This window comes from Eschrichtius robustus, chromosome 5, assembly GCF_028021215.1.
Source record: "Eschrichtius robustus isolate mEscRob2 chromosome 5, mEscRob2.pri, whole genome shotgun sequence".
Lineage (NCBI taxonomy): Eukaryota > Metazoa > Chordata > Mammalia > Artiodactyla > Eschrichtiidae > Eschrichtius > Eschrichtius robustus.
Genome location: NC_090828.1, coordinates 144,964,537 through 144,984,680, shown reverse-complemented (window position 1 = coordinate 144,984,680; position 20,144 = coordinate 144,964,537). Strand labels below are relative to the sequence as shown.

Genomic DNA, 20,144 nt, shown 5'->3' with positions numbered 1-20,144 from the left:
AGTAAAGTTAAAAATTTGTAGCTTGAGAGGACTTTGGTAAGCTGTAGTCTAGTACAGCTTATGTAGTGATTTGTTATTTTTAGTTTAAGAAGCTAAATTTTCCCAGAAAGGCAGTCTTTTTCAAAATCTGTGATTTAAATAGTGACTAGAATTTGGGAAGACCCTGGAAAGCTTTCTTTGTCATGGCAGTTACCACTACGTATTTCCAATGAAGACATACCTTAAAACTATAGTGTCTATTAATATGCATGAAGTTTCCTGAGAATGTGATTTTGGGTGCTTTAATTGTTGAAAACACCTTTCGTATTAATATTAGTCTGTATGTAATTAATATAATTCCATATGAAAAGAAAATTAAACAGTTGTGTGAAAATGTGAAACCTGTTTTATTCAGATAAAGCTAACACGTGTTGCTCCCCTAAAATTAGGCCAGAGACGGGAATGACTACAGTTTGGGACTGACCCCAACAGGAGTCCTTGTTTTTGAAGGAGAGACCAAAATTGGCTTATTTTTTTGGTAAGCAGAGTTAATGTCGAAGATAATTATTGTTGTTTCATTTTTTTAATGACTAGAAACACTTACATGAAGTTAGTGCAGAAAGCAGAACTTGGAAGTAGTTCTGGCAAAGCTTGGGCGTGAACTGCAGCTGTCTCCTGTCACCCTCCTGTTCGTCTGTAGTCTTGCTTCCCCGAGGCAATTTGTAAAAGTCTTCTAGTTGCATTTTCCGTTAGTTTCAAGGTATGTCAAAATACATGCCTTAACATAAAGAGCATCTAGTTCTGTGTATTAAGTGTTCACATGGCCACTCCCTCCGTCCTGCAGTTATGTTGCTGTTTGGAGTGTGCTTTGTTTCACGGTCTTTTACTCCCCCCCACCCCCCCACCCCCGCCTTTTGTGTGAAAGAGATAGTAATACTTTTACCCTCCTGGGTCCCAGCTTCTGTCATCCATACTTCTAACTTATATTTCATGTTACTTTTACATCAAGGGTAGATATTACTTGGATTTCATAACCATAATTAAGTTCTTCAGGTTTTGTCTGGCTGTGTCTAAAAGCTGAAAATCAGGAAATAGTGTTTATATTATTATGTGTTTGTCAGAACCGGGGTGGAGCTAAGTAGTACCCTGGGTTATATACATGGGCTGAAGTTGGCTCTTGGATACCAGTTGTTTACTTCTTCGTAGCACGCCAGGACCCTTAGCTCAAAGCCCGCCAGCGCCAAACTCAAATTCTTACACATTCAGTTGCTTTAAATACAGCCCAGCAAGTGTAGTTTTAGCCATTCGGAGCACGCCTGGTTTTGCATATCTCGCTGCAAACTGCACGTCACATCTGCTAGCTGTGGACAAGCAAACCCTGTAGCTGTAAGAGACCCCAGACTTCCCCTGCTCCTCGGAGCTCTGTGGCTCAGAGACCTCCCCCTGCCGCTGAACGCCAGCCGCTCCCTCCCTCCTGGGAGCTCCCTTCCCCTCTCCCCCTCCCGGGTGGGAGCCCTGGGCCAACTCCTCCGGAAGGTCTGCGGCTGTGAAGGGACCCCTCAGCAGAGCCCGCTGCCCAGTGCTGCCGTCTCCTGCTCCTGTCTTTTTCTTCATCAGCCCTGAAATCCTTGAACTCACGACTGGGATTACGGTTTCCTTTGTTTTCCTGGAGCTCTTGGCTCCCATCCACCCCACACATCTCTTTAAATGACCTGCCTTTGTCTTCTTGAGTTTTTTCAAATCCTCCAGGGTTGCCTGAGCTGACTCTTTTCCAGTTGGAACTGTTGACTCTTCCAGGCTGCTCTCCAGGTTTTATCTTGGGACTTTGTCTTCCCATTTTCTCAGTTATGAATCTGTGTCGTCTTCCATATTTTCTTGTCTTTCCTTTTGTGTTTCTGATACATCCTCAGGTAATGCCTAAGAGAAGGGTGTACGAGGTAAATTATTTGAATCCTTTGATGCCTTAAAATGGTTTATTCTTCTCTCATGCTTTCTCGATAACTGGGCTGAGAATGGAATTTCAGGGCGAAAATTAGTTTCCCTCAAAAAGGTGAAGACAGTATTTCATTTTTTTTTGTACCTCCTAGAGATTCCCTGGGACACTTGAGTGTAACACCTTTATAATTGTCCCTTGGGTGGGAAAGCTGTGTTACGTATTTCTCTAGTCCTTAAGTGTGAGCTCTCTGAGCCTTGGGCAGGTGGAGCATCCTTCGTGGCCAGAGAACGCTCCAGGTGGAGAGAGAAGGAAAGCATCGTTTGTACTGCCTCATAAGGATCAATTGAATTAATACATGTGAAACACTTAGTAGAGTACCTGACGCTTACTAGGCGCTGTGTAAGTATTTGCTACACTTAAATGCTAGATTCTCCCCTCCTATTATACTTATTTATTTACTTACTGTTTTAGTACAGCTCTTGTAAACAAGTTCTGTTTTACAATTTTATTTTATATAAGTTATATTTAAAAATTAGTGAGAGTGAGAGTCATGTTGTTTTCACATTCACGGTTCGTAGACGTACAGAGGTAAGTTTGGTAGGTTGCTTAGGATTTTTGTACAGGTGGGAGATGGAGTTGGAAAGTGGGCCATAAAGTGTAGTTTAAAACATTTTTTATTTCTTTTTTTTTTTTTTTCCCGTAGTTCTTATGTTTTTATTTTTTTATTTTTATTTATTTATTTTTTTAACATCTTTATTGAAGTATAATTGCTTTACAATGGTGTGTTAGTTTCTGCTTTAAAACAAAGTGAATCAGTTATACATATACATATGTTCCCATATCTCTTCCCTCTTGCATCTCCCTCCCTCCCACCCTCCCTATCCCACCCTCCCTATCCCACCCCTCTAGGTGGTCACAAAGCACCGAGCTGATCTCCCTGTGCTATGCGGCTGCTTCCCACTAGCTATCTATTTTACATTTGGTAGTGTATATATGTCCATGACACTCTCTCACCCTGTCACATCTCAACCCTCCCCCTCCCCATATCCTCTAGTCCATTCTTTAGTAGGTCTGTGTCTTTATTCCCATCTTCATGTCCTTTTTTTTTTTTTCCTTAGATTCCATATATATGTGTTAGCATACTGTATTTGTTTTTCTCTTTCTGACTTACTTCACTCTGTATGACAGACTCTAACTCCATCCACCTCATTACAAATACCTCCATTTCATTTCTTTTTATGGCTGAGTAATATTCCATTGTATATATGTGCCACATCTTCTTTATCCATTCATCCGATGATGGACACTTTGGTTGCTTCCATGTCCTGGCTATTGTAAATAGAGCTGCAATGAACATTTTGGTACATGACTCTTTTTGAATTATGGTTTTCTCAGGGTATATGCCCAGTAGTGGGATTGCTGGGTCGTATGGTAGTTCTAATTTTAGTTTTTTAAGGAACCTCCATACTGTTCTCCATAGTGGCTGTATCAATTTACATTCCCACCAACAGTGCAAGAGTGTTCCCTTTTCTCCACACCCTCTCCAGCATTTATTGTTTCTAGATTTTTTGATGATGGCCATTCTGACCGGTGTGAGATGATACCTCATTGTAGTTTTGATTTGCATTTCTCTAATGATTAAGGATGTTGAGCATTCTTTCATGTGTCTGTTGGCCATCTGTATATCTTCTTTGGAGAAATGTCTGTTTAGGTCTTCTGCCCATTTTTGGATTGGGTTGTTTGTTTTTTTGTTATTGAGCTGCATGAGCTGCTTGTAAATCTTGGAGATTAATCCTTTGTCAGTTGCTTCATTTGCAAATATTTTCTCCCATTCTGAAGGTTGTCTTTTGGTCTTGTTTATGGTTTCCTTTGCTGTGCAAAAGCTTTTAAGTTTCATTAGGTCCCATTTGTTTATTTGTGTTTTTATTTCCATTTCTCTAGGAGCTGGGTCAAAAAGGATCTTGCTGCGATTTATGTCATAGAGCGTTCTGCCTATGTTTTCCTCTAAGAGTTTGATAGTGTCTGGCTTAACATTTAGGTCTCTAATCCATTTTGAGTTTATTTTTGTGTATGGTGTCAGGGAGTGTTCTAGTTTCATACTTTTACATGTACCTGTCCAATTTTCCCAGCACCACTTATTGAAGAGGCTCTCTTTTCTCCACTGTATATGCTTGCCTCCTTTATCAAAGATAAGGTGACCATATGTGCGTGGGTTTATCTCTGGGCTTTCTATCCTGTTCCATTGATCTATATTTCTGTTTTTGTGCCAGTACCAAACTGTCTTGATTACTGTAGCTTTGTAATATAGTCTGAAGTCAGGGAGCCTGATTCCTCCAGCTCCATTTTTCGTTCTCAAGATTGCTTTGGCTATTCGGGGTCTTTTGTGTCTCCATACAAATTGTGAAATTTTTTGTTCTAGTTCTGTGAAAAATGCCTGTGGTAGTTTGATAGGGATTGTATTGAATCTGTAGATTGCTTTGGGTAGTAGAGTCATTTTCACAATGTTGATTCTTCCAATCCAAGAACATGGTATATCTCTCCATCTATTTGTATCATCTTTAATTTCTTTCATCAGTGTCCTATAATTTTCTGCGTACAGGTCTTTTGTCTCCTTAGGTAGGTTTATTCCTAGATATTTTATTCTTTTTGTTGCAATGGTAAACGGGAGTGTTTCCTTAATTTCACTTTCAGATTTTTCATCATTAGTATATAGGAATGCAAGAGATTTCTGTGCATTAATTTTGTATCCTGCTACTTTACCAAATTCATTGATTAGCTCTAGTAGTTTTCTAGTGGCAGTTTTAGGATTCTCTATGTATAGTATCATGTCATCTGCAAACAGTGACAGCTTTACTTCTTTTCCGATTTGGATTCCTTTTATTTCTTTTTCTTCTCTGATTGCTGTGGCTAACACTTCCAAAACTATGTTGAATAATAGTGGTGAGAGTGGGCAACCTTGTCTTGTTCCTGATCTTAGCGGAAATGGTTTCAGTTTTTCACCATTGAGGACAGTGTTGGCTGTGGGTTTGTCATATATGGCCTTTATTTATGTTGAGGAAAGTTCCCTCTATGCCTACTTTCTGCAGGGCTTTTATCATAAATGGGTGTTGAATTTTGTCGAAAGCTTTCTCTGCATCTATTGAGATGATCATATGGTTTTTCTCCTTCAGTTTGTTAACATGATGTATCACGTTGATTGATTTGCGTATATTGAAGAATCCTTGCATTCCTGGAATAAACCCCTCTTGATCATGGTGTATAATCCTTTTAATATGCTGTTGGATTCTGTTTGCTAGTATTTTGTTGAGGATTTTTGCATCTATGTTCATCAGTGCTATTGGCCTGTAGTTTTCTTTCTTTGTGACATCTTTGTCTGGTTTTGGTATCAGGGTGATGGTGGCCGCGTAGAATGAGTTGGGAAGTGTTCCTCCCTCTGCAATATTTTGGAAGAGTTTGAGAAGGATAGGTGTTAGCTCTTCTCTAAATGTTTGATAGAATTCGCCAGTGAAGCCATCTGGTCCTGGGCTTTTGTTTGTTGGAAGATTTTTAATCACAGTTTCAATTTCAGTGCTTGTGATTGGTCTGTTCATATTTTCTATTTCTTCCTGGTTCAGTCTCGGTAGGTTGTGCATTTCTAAGAATCTGTCCATTTCTTCCAAGTTGTCCATTTTATTGGCATAGAGTTGCTTGTAGTAATCTCTCATGATCGTTTGTATTTCTGCAGTGTCAGTGGTTACTTCTCCTTTTTCATTTCTAATTCTATTGATTTGAGTCTTCTCCCTTTTTCTCTTGATGAGTCTGGCTAATGGTTTGTCAATTTTGTTTATCTTCTCGAAGAACCAGCTTTTAGTTTCATTGATTTTTGCTATTGTTTCCTTCATTTCTTTTTCATTTATTTCTGATCTGATCTTTAAGATTTCTTTCCTTCTGCTAGCTTTGGGGTTTTTTTGCTCTTCTTTCCCTAATTGCTTTAGGTGCAAGGTTAGATTGTTTATTCGAGATGTTTCCTGTTTCTTGATGTAGGCTTGTATTGCTATAAACTTCCCTCTTAGAACTGCTTTTGCTGCATCCCATAGGTTTTGGGTCGTCGTGTCTCCATTGTCATTTGTTTCTAGGTATTTTTTGATTTCCCCTTTGATTTCTTCAATGATCACTTCGTTATTAAGTAGTGTATTGTGTAGCCTCCATGTGTTTGTATTTTTTACAGATCTTTTCCTGTAATTGATATCTAGTCTCATAGCGTTGTGGTCGGAAAAGATACTTGATACGATTTCAGTTTTCTTAAATTTACCAAGGCTTGATTTGTGACCCAAGATATGATCTATCCTGGAGAATGTTCCATGAGCACTTGAGAAAAATGTGTATTCTGTTGTTTTTGGGTGGAATGTCCTATAAATATCAATTAAGTCCATCTTGTTTAATGTATCATTTAAAGCTTGTGTTTCCTTATTTATTTTCATTTTGGATGATCTGTCCATTGGTGAAAGTGGGGTGTTAAAGTCCCCTACTATGATTGTGTTACTGTCGATTTCCCCTTTTATGGCTGTTAGTATTTGCCTTATGTATTGAGGTGCTCCTATGTTGGGTGCAGAAATATTTACAATTGTTATACCTTCCTCTTGGATCAATCCCTTGATCATTATATAGTGTCCTTCTTTGTCTCTTGTAATAGTCTTTATTTTAAAGTCTATTTTGTCTGATATGAGAATTGCTACTCCAGCTTTCTTCTGATTTCCATTTGCATGGAATATATTTTTCCATCCCCTCACTTTCAGTCTGTATGTGTCTCTAGGTCTGAAGTGGGTCTCTTGTAGACAGCATATATATGGGTCTTGTTTTTGTATCCATTCAGCCAGTCTGTGTCTTTTGGTGGGAGCATTTAATCCATTTACATTTAAGGTAATTATTGATATGTATGTTCCTATTCCCATTTTCTTAAATGTTTTGGGTTTGTTGTTGTAGGTGTTTTCCTTCTCTTGTGTTGCTTGCCTAGAGAAGTTCCTTTAGCATTTGTTGCAAAGCTGGTTTGGTGGTGCTGAACTCTCTTAGCTTTTGCTTGTCTGTAAAGGTTTTAATTTCTCCATCAAATCTGAATGAGATCCTTGCTGGGTAGAGTAACCTTGGTTGTAGGTTTTTCTCCTTCATGACTTTAAGTATATCCTGCCACTCCCTTCTGGCTTGCAGAGTTTCTGCTGAAAGATCAGCTGTTAACCTTATGGGGATTCCCTTGTGTGTTATTTGTTGTTTTTCCCTTGCCGCTTTTAATATGTTTTCTTTATATTTAATTTTTGATAGTTTGATTAATATATGTCTTGGCGTGTTTCTCCTTGGATTTATCCTGTATGGGAGTCTCTGTGCTTCCAGGACTTCATTAACTATTTCCTTTCCCATATTAGGGAAGTTTTCAACTATAATCTCTTCAAATATTTTCTCAGTCCCTTTCTTTTTCTCCTCTTCTTCTGGGACCCCTCTAATTCGAATGTTGGTGCGTTTAATGTTGTCCCAGAGGTCTCTGAGGCTGTCCTCAGTTCTTTTCATTCTTTTTTCTTTATCCTGCTCTGCAGTAGTTATTTCCACTATTTTATCTTCCAGGTCACTTATCCGTTCTTCTGCCTCAGTTATTCTGCTATTGATCCCGTCTAGAGTATTTTTAATTTCATTTATTGTGTTTTTCATCGTTGCTTGGTTCCTCTTTAGTTCTTCTACATCCTTCTTAAATGTTTCTTGCATTTTGTCTATTCTATTTCCAAGATTTTGGATCATCTTTACTATCATTATTCTGAATTCTTTTTCAGGTAGATTGCCTATTTCCTCTTCATTTGTTAGGTCTGGTGTGTTTTGACCCTGCTCCTTCACCTGCTGTGTGTTTTTTTGTCTTCTCATTTTGCTTATCTTACTGTGTTTGGGGTCTCCTTTTAACAGGCTGCAGGTTCGTAGTTCCCGTTGTTTTTGGTATCTGTCCCCAGTGGCTAAGGTTGGTTTAGTGGGTTGTGTAGGCTTCCTGGTGGAGGGGACTAGTGCCTGTGTTCTGGTGGATGAGGTTGGATCTTGTCTTCCTGGTGGGCACGTCCACGCCTGGTGGTGTGTTTTGGGGTGTCTGTGGCCTTATTATGATTTTAGGCAGCCTCTCTGCTAATGGATGGGGCTGTGTTCCTGTCTTGCTAGTTGTTTGGCATAGGGTGTCCAGCACTGTAGCTTGCTGGTCGTTGAGTGAAGCTGGGTCTTGATGTTGAGATGGAGATCTCTGAGAGATTTTCACCGTTTGGTATTACGTGGAGCTGGGAGGTCTCTTGTGGACCAGTGTCCTGAAGTTGGCTCTTCCACCTCAGAGGCACAGCCCTGATGCCTGGCTGGAGCACCAAGAGCCTTTCATCCACACAGCTCAGAGTATAAGGGAGAAAAAAATAGAAAGAAAGAAAGAGGATAAATTAAAATAAAATAAAGCTATTATAATAAAAAATAAGAAAAAAAATTATTAAGAGTAAATGTATTCAGAAAAATTTTTTTTTTAATTTTTAGAGATAGATTTATTAATTTTTTATAATAAAAAATAAGAAAAAAATTATTAAGTAAAAAATTTATTAAGAAAAAAATTTTTTTAAGTATGAAAAAACTTATTAAAAAAATGTTTTTTTTAATTTCTAAAAATAGAAAATAAGGAAAAAATTATTAAGAAAACATTTATTGGAAAAAAAATTTTTTTTTAAGTAAAAAAACAAACAAACAAACAAAACGGACGGACCTAACCCTAGGACTAATGGTGAAAGCAAAGCTATACAGACAAAATCTCACCGAGAAGCATACACATATCCACTCACAAAAAAAGGAAAAGGGGAAAAATTAATATATTCTGCTCCCAAAGTCCATCTCTTGAATTTGGGATGATTCGTTGTCTATTCAGGTATTCAACAGATGCAGGCACATCAAGTTGTTTGTGGAGCTTTAATCCGCTGCTTCTGAGGCTGCTGGGAGAAATTTCCCTTTCTCTTCTTTGTTCGCACAGCTCCCGGGGTTCAGCTTTGGATTTGGACCCACCTCTGCATGTAGGTTGCCTGAGGACGTCCGTTCCCCGCCCAGACAGAACGGGGTTAAAGGATCAGTTGCTTCGGGGGCTCTGGCTCAGCTCACTCAGGCCGGGGGGAGGGAGGGGTACGGATGTGGGGCGAGCCTGCGGCGGCAGAGGCCAGCATGACGTTGCAGCAGCCTGAGGCGCGCCGTGCGTTCTCCCGGGAAAGTCGTCCCCGGACCAAGGGAGCCCGGCAGTGGCGAGCTGCACCGGCTCCTGGGAGGGGCGGTGTGGAGAGTGACCTGCGCTCGCACGCAGCCTTCTTGGTGGCGGCAGCAGCAGTCCTAGCATCTCCTGCCCGTCTCTGGGGTCCGCGCTGATAACTGCGGCTCGCGCCTGTCTCTGGGTTCCGCGCTGTTAGCCGCGGCTCGCGCCCGCCTCTGGGGTCCGCGCTGATAGCCACGGCTCGCGCCCGTCTCTGGAGTTCATTTAGGCGGCGCTCTGAATCCCCTCTCCTTGCGCGCCGCGAAACAAAGAGGCAAGAAAAAGTCTCTTGCCTCTTCGGCGGCTGCAGACTTTTTCTCGGGCTCTCTCCCGGCTAGCTGTGGCGCACTAGCCCCCCTCAGGCTGTGTCACGCCGCCAGCCCCAGTCCTCTCCCTGCGATCCGACCGAAGCCCAAGCCTCGGCTCCCAGCCCCCGCCCGCCCCGGCGGGTGAGCAGACAAGCCTCTCGGGCTGGTGAGTGCTGCTCGGCGCCGAGCCTCCGTGTGGGAATCTCTCCGCTTTGCCCTCCGCACCCCTGTGGCTGCGCTCTCCTCCGTGGCTCCGAAGTTTCCCCCCTCTGCCACCCGCAGTCTCTGCCCACGAAGGGGCTTCCTTCCTAGTGTGTGGAAACCTTTCCTCCTTCACGGCTCCCTCTCACTGGCGCAGGTCCAGTCCCTATTCTTTTGTCTCTGTTATTTCTTTTTTCTTTTGCCCTACCCAAGTAGGTGGGGATTTTCTTGCCTTTTGGGAGGTCTGACGTCTTCTGCCAGCGTTCAGTAGGTGTTCTGTAGGAGCAGTTCCACGTGTAGATGTGTTTCTACTCTATCTGTGGGAAGGAAGGCGATCTCCACGTCTTACTCTTCCGCCATCTTGCTCCTCCCCCCCGTTTTTTATTTCTTAAATTAAAGATGTCTTTAATCAAAATTGCTATAGAAAATAGAGTTGAAGGTCAGTAATTTTTTTTTTTATGCCTTTTAAAAAGCTTTATAGTGTTTCCTGTATCCAGTTCCCCTGCTGCTACTGTGACATTAGGCTTGGAGAATCTCTTCCACCGTAGTTAGGAGCCTATGAATATATATGATATATAGATATATCTTTCATTTTCTTTTTTCCTTAACATTTTTAATGTCTTACATATGTGCAGCAGAAATTTTGCCAAAGGTACTGCTTTTGAAAATTTTTTTTCTGTTACCTTAACTGTTTTTTAGATTGGAGACTTTTTTGCTGGGCAGTGCAGGTTATGTTTACCCTCTTATCCAGCTTTCAATTCAGAAGTTAGATGATTAATATGCTTGAAGTAACAACACATTTTTTAAATTCAGAGAACATTTATTGAAATCTGGCTGTTACTCTCATATTGTTTGTTATAGGCCCAAGATAACCAGATTGGATTTTAAGAAGAATAAACTAACCTTGGTGGTTGTAGAAGATGATGACCAGGTAGGAATTACATTGTGTCACATATTTAACGGTGACTGTGTTATGTGGTCACTTAAGGCTCTAAAAGGGGGAACACATCTTGTTTATAGAGCCATAGAACAGAAACTTAGTGTAATTAATAACTTAATTAAGTAATTTCCTGCTTTGTGTCATACCATCCTAAAACTATAGTTTTCTGTCTTTAAGATTAAAGATTAAATAAAAGACTTCTCTTGTTCCTTGGTTGACAATATATCTCAAATATATAAAAATTTATATTTAAATGGCTTTATTCCTTTAGTCCCTGATCAAAAAGATTAATCAAAAAGATCCACCTAATAATATTCTTTAATAAAGCCTTCTGTACTAAGGATTATCTTTTTTTCAGTTAAATCTAGTTCCTAATTGATAAACTCATAACAATACGAATGCATCTCAGATGAATTATGCTAAGTGTAAGAAGCCCGACTCAGGACTTCCCTTGGGACCCAGTGGTGAAGAATCCTCCCGCTGGGGCTTCCCTGGTGGCACAGTGGTTAGGAATCCACCTGCCAATGCAGGGGACACTGGTCTGGGAAGACCCCACATGCTGCGGAGCAACTAAGCCCGTGCGCCACAACTACTGAGCCTGCGCTCTAGAGTCTGCGAGCCACAACTACTGAGCCTGTGTGCCACGACTGTTGAAGCCTGCGTGCCTAGAGCCCGTGCTCCGCAACAAGAGAAGCCACCGCAATGAGAAGCCCGTGCACCACAAGGAAGAGTAGCCCCCGCTCGCTGCAACTAGAGAAAGTCCACACGCAGCAACGAAGACCCAACGCAGCCAAAAATAAATAAATGAAATAAATAAATTTATAAAAATTTATTAAAAAAAAAGAAGCCCGACTCAAGAGATTATGACTGTATGATTCCATTTATATGACAATCTAGGAAAGGCAAACCTATAGGAATAGAGAATAGCTGATCCTTTGAGACTGGGGGTGTGAGGGTGCTTCACTACAAAGGAGCAGCACAGGGAACTTGGGGTGGGGTGAGAGGACTATTCTGTATCCTGATGTTGGTGGTGCTTGCCTGATCCTGTGCATTTTCAAAACCCACGGAATTGTGAGTAAATTTTAAAATACTTTTACTGCATGCAAAGTAATAAAATTTGAAATATACGTATAGATGGATACAAATAAAAGGAAATAGGGGAAATGTTAAAAAGATTTGTTTGCACAGTGAAGTGTGAGTAGTGCTACTTAGCAGAACCTAAAAAAAGAAGATCCTGAAAATTAGATGAAACAGTTACAAGTTTTTTGAAAGTTTTAAGTTATGTTACTGGGATGCACGCAAAGGATTGCCCTATCACACAGCTTGGAAGAAAATCAGAGACAATAAGAGAGCATTTTAAAAAGAAATCTCTTGATGGCACAGATGATCATTATCAACAAATGAGTTGAAAATGATTCAGAAGAGGCAGATTTCGCATCTAAAAACAATCTATTTTACAAATATTTTCCTTTTTATGTAAGCACAGATGCGATTAAATGATATTTGTATCTAAATCTAAAGGAATCGTTCAAGAAGAATAAAATACAGTTCTGTGTGGTAAGAAAATATGGTCATAATTTAATGGGAGATGCCTGTTCTTACTGGGTCATAAAATAATTGTGCATCTCACGATTGATAGCATTTTAGATTTGATCTAATATAGTATTAGCTTCTTGGATATCTTTTTGAAGATACATATAAGCAAATGTGTATATCAATTCTTTTTTTTAAAAATTTATTTAATTAATTTATTTTTGGCTGCATTTGGTCTTTGTTGCTGCACGCGGGCTTTCTCTAGTTGCGGCGAGCGGGGGCTACTCTTCATTGCGGTACGCGGACTTCTCATTGCGGTGGCTTCTCTTGTTGCAGAGCACAGGCTCCAGGCATGCAGGCTCAGTAGTTGTGACGCATGGGCTTAGTTGCTCCACAGCATGTGGGATCTTCCCGGACCAGGGCTCAAACCCATGTCCCCTGCATTGGCAGGTGGATTCTTAACCACTGCATCACCAGGGAAGTCCCCCTCAGTTCTTTTTTATGCAGAGGTTGCCATACTTATATACAGGGTTCTCTACTTATCCTTTGTAAACTTTACGTTCTAACTTGGAATGTTTTCTACGTCAGTACATAAAGTTGTTCTTCATTCTTATAAAAGCAAACTAAAATGCATAGTATTCTAGTGTATGGTGTACTCTAATTTATTTAATCAGTTCTCAATTAATTGGCATTCACTCTTTTATTCACTATCTATAATTAATTTGTACACTGGCAAGTATCTGTAGGATAATTTCCTAGAGGGGGATTGTGGGGTTGAATAGTTTATGTGCATTTGCCTTGGATATAGAGAGGTCCTACCAGCTTGCATAGTTTTTAGTGCACAGGCCTATTTCCTGAGAAGGAATTAATCACATTTGTATCTGAAAGGTAAAAAATGGAATTTCATTGTAGGTTTACATTTTACTTCTATTATTATGAGTGATACTGAACATCTTTTCATACATTTGAGTTACTTGAATTCCTTTTTTCTAAACTGTCTATTCCTTTGCCCATTTTTCTTTTGGGTTATTGGCTTTTTTCTTATAGGTCTTGCCCTTTGTCACAGACATTATAAATATTTTATTTAGTAGTTGTTTTTCTTTCAACAGTGCTTATTGTGGGTTTTGTCATGCACTTCAAGAAATTTTAAATAGGTGAATTTATTAATCTTTTATGGCTTCTGGGTTTTGTGTCATAGAAAGCTTTTCCCTGTTTTGAGGTTATCTATTTTCTCATGTTTTTTTCTATGTGTAGTTTTTGTTGGTAAATTTCATTGAAGTATAACATCCATTCAGATAAGTGTAAAAATAAATGTACAGCTTATGTTGGATTTTTATGTATACTTGTATGACCAGCACCAGAATGAGGAAACAGAATTCCAGCAGAATTAAATTTCTCTTGTGCTCCCCACCAGGTACAGTTTCCCAAGGGTAACCACTCTCCCGACCTGACTTTAAGACCAGAGATTAGTTTTTGCTTATATTTTGGACTTTATGTAAATGAAACCTGGCTGACTGTTCTCTTTGTGTCTTGCTTCTGTATTTCAGGGCTGTAGTTGTGAGCTTTCAGCCCTGCTGCAGCAGGTGGCTATAGTTGGTGCATTCCTGCTGTTACACAGTATTCAGTTTTGTGAATACACTAGTATTTATCCATCCTGCTGTTGGTGGACATGTGAGTTGTTAATTTTTGGCTAGTAAGAAGAGTGCTGCCCTGAGCCCTGGGATGTGCGTGTGCTTGGCTTTTGTGGAGGCCGCCACACTGTTTGCCAGCCTGTCTATACACACTCAGCTGCACTCCCACCCGGAGTGTCTGAGAGTGCCATTGATTCTTCTTTGGCTTGTGTTTGGACTTCTCTTTCTCATTTTACCCATTCTGGTAGTAGAATCATCTTGTGGTTTTAGTTTGCATTCCTCTGATGACTGCTTCAGTTTACACTTATTTATATATCTGTTGGATGTTTGGATAGTCTTTCTTGTGAAGTGCGTGTTTAAGCCTGTTGTTGATTTTTCTGTTGGGTCGTGTGCTGTTTGTCTCATTGAAGAAGTTCTATTTGATACAGCTAAGGTCTGAGCCACAGCTTGTCTCTTTCTTCCTCATTCTTGCAGGGTATCATTCTCATATTTTCTAACCTTTTGTAAATATAACCACATCATGAAATGTGGTAGAATGTTTTATAAATCTACATATGTATTATATATAATATACATATATATTAGGGTGGGGGTTTTTTGCAGCTTGCTTATTTTGCCTAAACAGGTAGACCTAGTTCATTCACTTTAACCTATATATAGTATTCTGCAGTATGAATAAACAATAGTGCATTATTAGTTCATTCATCTTTTATTCATTTATCTCTCTGTATAGTTTGTAAATAATATCATTGTTTACTTATTACATTTCTCATGTTTTGGACATTTAGGGTTTTGTGCCAGTTTTTACTATTATAAATGAGACTGTGAAGAAAATCTTTGGGTGTAAATTTTGGTGTTGAGAAAGTCTTTTCCCTTAGAAATACAGCATAGCTTAGTGGTTACAAAGGTAGGCTCTGGAGCCTGAATGGTTAGGTTCAAATTCTAGTTTCCTCTCTCTTAGTAGCTTTGTGACATTGGGCTTAATTTCTTGAGACTCAGTTTTCTTATCTGTGAAATGGAGATAGTGATAGTATCTACTCATTGAAGCAATTCATGTGAAATTCTTAGAAGAGTGTCTATGAATGTTAACTAGTGTAATTAGATTCCTGTGAGTATGGTTACTATAATAAAGAATGTGGCCATTTTTAAAGCTGTTACGTATGTTGCCAGATCTTATATGAACCTTTACATTATAATTATACATTTATCCTGAAGTATGGCAGATAAAGGCTCATTTTATGTCTCTTTGAGAAATGAGATCATGTAAGTAGAGAGAAAATAGGAATAATTTTATATTGGCTGAGAAAATGGACAGCTTGATTTTAACTGCCGTTTTATGTACTAAAGAGTGTCAGAGTCTCAGGGAGCAAACTAGATGCTTTATTATTTGATTCTTGCTCTTGCTGCAGTTGTATTCATAGCTGAATGCGAGGGGGCAGGACCATCTGAGCTAATAATTAACCTCTGTTAACATGCGTTTCTTTTTCAGGGCAAAGAGCAGGAACATACGTTTGTCTTCAGACTGGATCATCCCAAAGCGTGCAAACACTTGTGGAAATGTGCCGTGGAGCACCACGCCTTTTTCCGTCTCCGAGGCCCTGTCCAAAAGGGTTCTCACCGATCAGGATTTATTCGATTAGGGTCACGGTTTAGATACAGGTGAATGTTTATAGCTGCTTGCTGTATCTTTCATTATTTCATAGAGGCCAGAAAACTTAGCCCAACTTCTCATTTTACAGATGTGGAAACTAGGGCACAGAGAGGTGAAGTGGTTTGCCAGTGTTTTCCATTGGCCAAAGTAAAAGAAAATCGGTACATATTGTTATTGTTTGTAATTCCCTGAGTAGACAGGAGAATATTGTAATGGTGTTTCATATCCCTCCTGATGTTTTTGTTTCTTCCTTTTTTTTTTTTTTTTTTAGGAGTAATTAACAATTTTTCCAGTTAAAAAAGTTTTTTTTCATTGAGGTATAGTTGATTTACAATATTATGTAAGTTTTAGGTGTACAGCATAGTGATTTATAATTTTTGAATGTTATATTCCATTTATAGTTATATAAAATGTTGGTTAAGCTTATTTATTTTATACATAATAGTTTGTATCTCTTAATCCTCTACCACATTGTGCCTCTCCCCACTAGTAACCACTATTTTGTTCTCTGTATATGTGCCTCTGTTCTTTTTTGTTATATTCACTAGTTTGTTTTATTGTTTAGATTCCACATGTAAGTGATATCATACAGTACTTGTCATTCTCTGTCTGACTTACTTCACTTACATAATACCCACCAGGTCCATGCATGTTGCTGCAAATGGCATTATTTCATTCTTTTTTATGGCTGAGTAATATGCCATTGTGTATATATATATACCACATTTTCTTTATCCATTTACCTGTTGATGGACATTGATGTTTGCTTTATGTATTAATCCCCAGTTTAAATCCACATAACAAGAGTTTTAAGGGGGCTCCATCCAACAGCTGGATACCATGTAGAAAAAGAGTATTGTGCACTACTGGGAAATTAATCTGGATGACATTTCTGGTCCTTATAAACCTGACGTTCCATTGTTCTTACAGACTCCTTGTTTGTTGGTCATAAGTTAGAAATGTTTTGGTTTACCTCAGAGTAGCTTATTGATGGTGAGTTTTCGGCATGTCACGAGAATCCGTCAGTGTAATTTAAAGAAGGAATGGATAATATCAGTAATGTGGCCTGTTGACTGTGTGTGGGGTTCATGCAAGAGAGCTTCTATTCTACTTACATTAAAAGTGGGGAGGCATTTTCTTAGCAGAATTTTAAATGGAAATGAAGGTGAGTGGGACAATAGTTTTAATATTTCTGGAAAAGTGACCTGAAAAGTATATCACAGTTAGAAAAAGTAACTGAAAATCTTGAGTTAATTGTACATCTTGCATTGAGGAGTATGGATGGGAAAGGGAAGGGAGTTCCATAAAAGGACAGATATTTCAAACTTATTTAATATGTTCTTAGGTGATGTGCATGATTAAGAAAAAGCAATATAATTGGTGTTGCATCTTTCACACAAGCCTAAAGAGTGAAAGAATGGTGTGGTAAAGAGAGACGTCAGCACTGTTTTTCGTAGTTCATTCAGGAAGGAAGTTCAGGATGGTTCTCTTGAGGAGAACCTCAGTGTTAGACTTTCTCTCATTTTTGTGTATCTGACTACTGTAGGCCTCAAATTCTCTTATTCCTGTTAATATGCCTCATTTATTTTAGTGGGAAAACTGAGTATCAGACCACAAAAACCAATAAAGCAAGAAGATCAACATCCTTTGAAAGGAGGCCCAGCAAACGGTATTCCCGACGAGCTCTGCAAGTGCAAGGTGACGTGCAGCCCTGCCTCAGGGGACGCCTCTTCCTCACACTGCGTCCTGTGCTGGTGCTGGGGGCTGGGGAGGAGGCTGCCTCAGTCCTCTTAGTCTCTTCCAGGCAACTGAAGAGCTCTTCTTTACTGGATCTGGTTCTAGCATAATCAGTGTTTAAGAATACACAGGGGAAAACTGCCTATACTGTTGCTGAGACGAAACGTTATGCTCATCCCAGCTCTGACGCTGTGCTGAGTTTGTGTTCAGTTTTCGTTCTTACTATTTTAGGTCTTCTCTAGAGCAACGTTTTCCCTCCCTTTTTGACTTCCACATCTCATTCATAATAATCTGTTAAATCCCCGCAGATATTTTTTAAAACATTAGTATATGATGAATAAATTTTTTATTTTGTATGTATTATAATAATATTAAAGGCTCTGTTAAGTACAGTTTTTATATTAATCATCAGTGTACATGGTACATAGAGATTCACAAATTCATAAATGTTACTTGCTGTTTGTTACTTTAATTATGTAATACAAAGAATGGTTTACTTTGACCAGTAAGCTAAAACTTGTGTTTGGTTTCAAATCTGAGTTTGTATTAAAATACAGATTGAATTTTAAGTATGTCCAATGTCAGAGTCGTCACCAATTATCCAAAAACAACTGCCATGACCTGATGTTGGCAGTATCATTTTTTTTAAAAACTGAATTTTAAAGCTATAATTTTTGATGTATCTATGTAGCTATAAGTGAAACCGTTTCAATTTGTTTAAAACCCTTAGTTACCTCTTAGACTCCACTGATGATTTTTCACTGTCAGCTCACTCTGAAGGCTTGCAGATGGTTCTGTTTTTTAAAATGTATGCTTATTTTGTTGCCTTACTTAAAAATTGGAGATCGTTGTCATTATTCACTTGAATGGCGTGAGCCATAGAACACTTCAGTGAAGTGAAGATTTTTAAATCTGTAGTTGGGAAACAGCTTACAAAGCAATGAGTCAAGATGTACTTTCGTGAATAGTAAAGCAGTTTACCATGTTGGAGGAATCTAATGGGATGTTTTCTGTTTTTTTTTCTGTCGGCAAGTACAGGAAAACCTGAAGAACTCAGGTGGGTAATGTCTTGCAACTTAGGAATTGATAACTGAATGTTTTAACGTTTCTGTAGTTGCATCGTTAATTGAACCAATGTCTGTTGAAGGTCTGTCACAGTGTTCACTTGCCCCTGAGCACGGTGGATCTAGCAGGGAGCAGATAAACACATCATAATGCTGGGTAAAACGGACAGAAAGAAAAATAAAGCAGCTTAAAGAAAAAGAGTGGGCTTGGGTGGCTGTGCTGTTCGTAATGAGAATGACATATTGTACGTTTGTTATTGGCCTGTGACTGAGGATATAAAGACGAATAAACTGTGGCCCTTGCACACAGGAAGCTCAGAGAACAAAGGTTGATTTGTACACCAGCAGTTCATTTTATTCCTGGGAGAAATCCCACTTGGTCATGGTGTACAGTCTTTCTTTATATTGCATGTTGCTGGATTTGGTTCACTAGGTTTGTTGTGGATTTGTGTGTCTATATTCATCAAAGACACTGGTCTATAGTTTTCTTGTACTGTCTTCATCTGGTTTTGGTATCAGGGTAATTCTGGCTTCACAGAATGAGTTGGGAAATGTTTCTATTTTTGGGGAAGGTTTTGTAAAGAATTATTTAAATATATGGTAGAATTCACCATTAAAGCCATCTTGCCTGGACTTGATTTGTGTCAAGTTTTAAAATTTCCAGTTCAGTGTCTTGTTGTAGATCTATTCATATTTCAATTTTTATCTTGAGTCAGTTTGGGAGTTTGTGTCTTTCCAGAGTTTGTCCATTTTATCTGAGTTATCTAATTTGTGGCATACAGTTGTTCATATTATTCTCTTTTCCTCCTTATTTCTATAAGCTTTGTGGTGATGTCCCCTCATTCATTTCTGATTTTAGTAATTTGAGTTTCTTTTTCACTTGGTCAGTCTAGGTAAAGGTTTTTCAGTTTTGTTGGCCTTTTCAAAGAACCAGCTTTTGGTTTCATCAATTTTATCTGTTCCTCTATTTTCTATTTCATTAATTTTCTCTCTGGTATATTATTTCACTCCTTCTGCTTGCTTTAGGTTTAGTTTTCTTTTTCTAGTGTCGTTAGGTGGAAGATCGGTTTATTAGGACATGAGATCTGTATTCTTTTTTCATATAACATTTATAGCTATTAATTTCTCTCCGAGCACCACTTTAATCATATTTCATAAGTTTTGGTATATTGTATTTTCATTTTTATTCATCCCAAATTATTTTCTAATTTCTCTTGTGATTTCTTCTTTGACCCGTTGGCTACTTGGGAGTGTGTTGCTTAATTTTGACGTTTGTAGCTTAAATTTTCCCCTCTCCCCTTTTTTTCTTTTGTTGTAATTTTATTCCATTGTGGTTAGAGAATGTACTTCACATGACTTTGATCCCTTTACAGTTATTGAGACCTCTTTTATGTCCCAGCATGTAGTTCATCTTGGAAAATGTTCCATGTGCAGTTGAGAAAGAATGTCTATTCTGCAGTTGAGTGTCATGTCCTATGGATGTCTGTTAGGTCTGCTTGGTTTTTACTGTTGTTCACTTCTGTTTCATCACTGGTCTTGGCTTAGATCTCTCCATTATTTAGTGTGGACTATTGAAGTCTCCAATTATTGTTGTTCGGTTGTCTGTTTCTCCCTTCAATTCTTTGTGCTTCATGTATTTGGGGCTTTTTGTTAGGCGCATGGATTGTTTATAATTGTTTTATTTTATCACCAAAAAATGTTCCTCTCTTTCTCTAGTAACTATTTTGTTTTGTTTTTTTTAGATCAGAGTAAAAAAAGTTACTAGATTTTCTTAAATAAATGTTTCTCCACTTGATGTATGCCTTTTAATGATTTTTTTTTTTAAGAAATTCACGTTATTTATTGATTGATTGATTGCTGTGTTGGGTCTTCGTTTCTGTGCGAGGGCTTTCTC

At 38.7% G+C, this 20,144-nt stretch overlaps 1 protein-coding gene across 2 annotated transcripts in view; it reads left to right on the top strand.

Moving 5' to 3' along the window:
- Nucleotides 1-20,144, top strand: part of EPB41L5 (erythrocyte membrane protein band 4.1 like 5) — a 141,982-nt gene that overhangs the window by 45,226 nt on the left and 76,612 nt on the right. For both annotated transcript variants that reach the window (XM_068545386.1, XM_068545385.1), the window contains exons 10-14: nucleotides 429-517; nucleotides 10,556-10,625; nucleotides 15,288-15,457; nucleotides 17,041-17,147; nucleotides 18,225-18,243. In XM_068545386.1, the coding sequence (XP_068401487.1) occupies nucleotides 429-517; nucleotides 10,556-10,625; nucleotides 15,288-15,457; nucleotides 17,041-17,147; nucleotides 18,225-18,243 (455 nt within the window). The remainder of the gene's footprint in view (nucleotides 1-428; nucleotides 518-10,555; nucleotides 10,626-15,287; nucleotides 15,458-17,040; nucleotides 17,148-18,224; nucleotides 18,244-20,144) is intronic.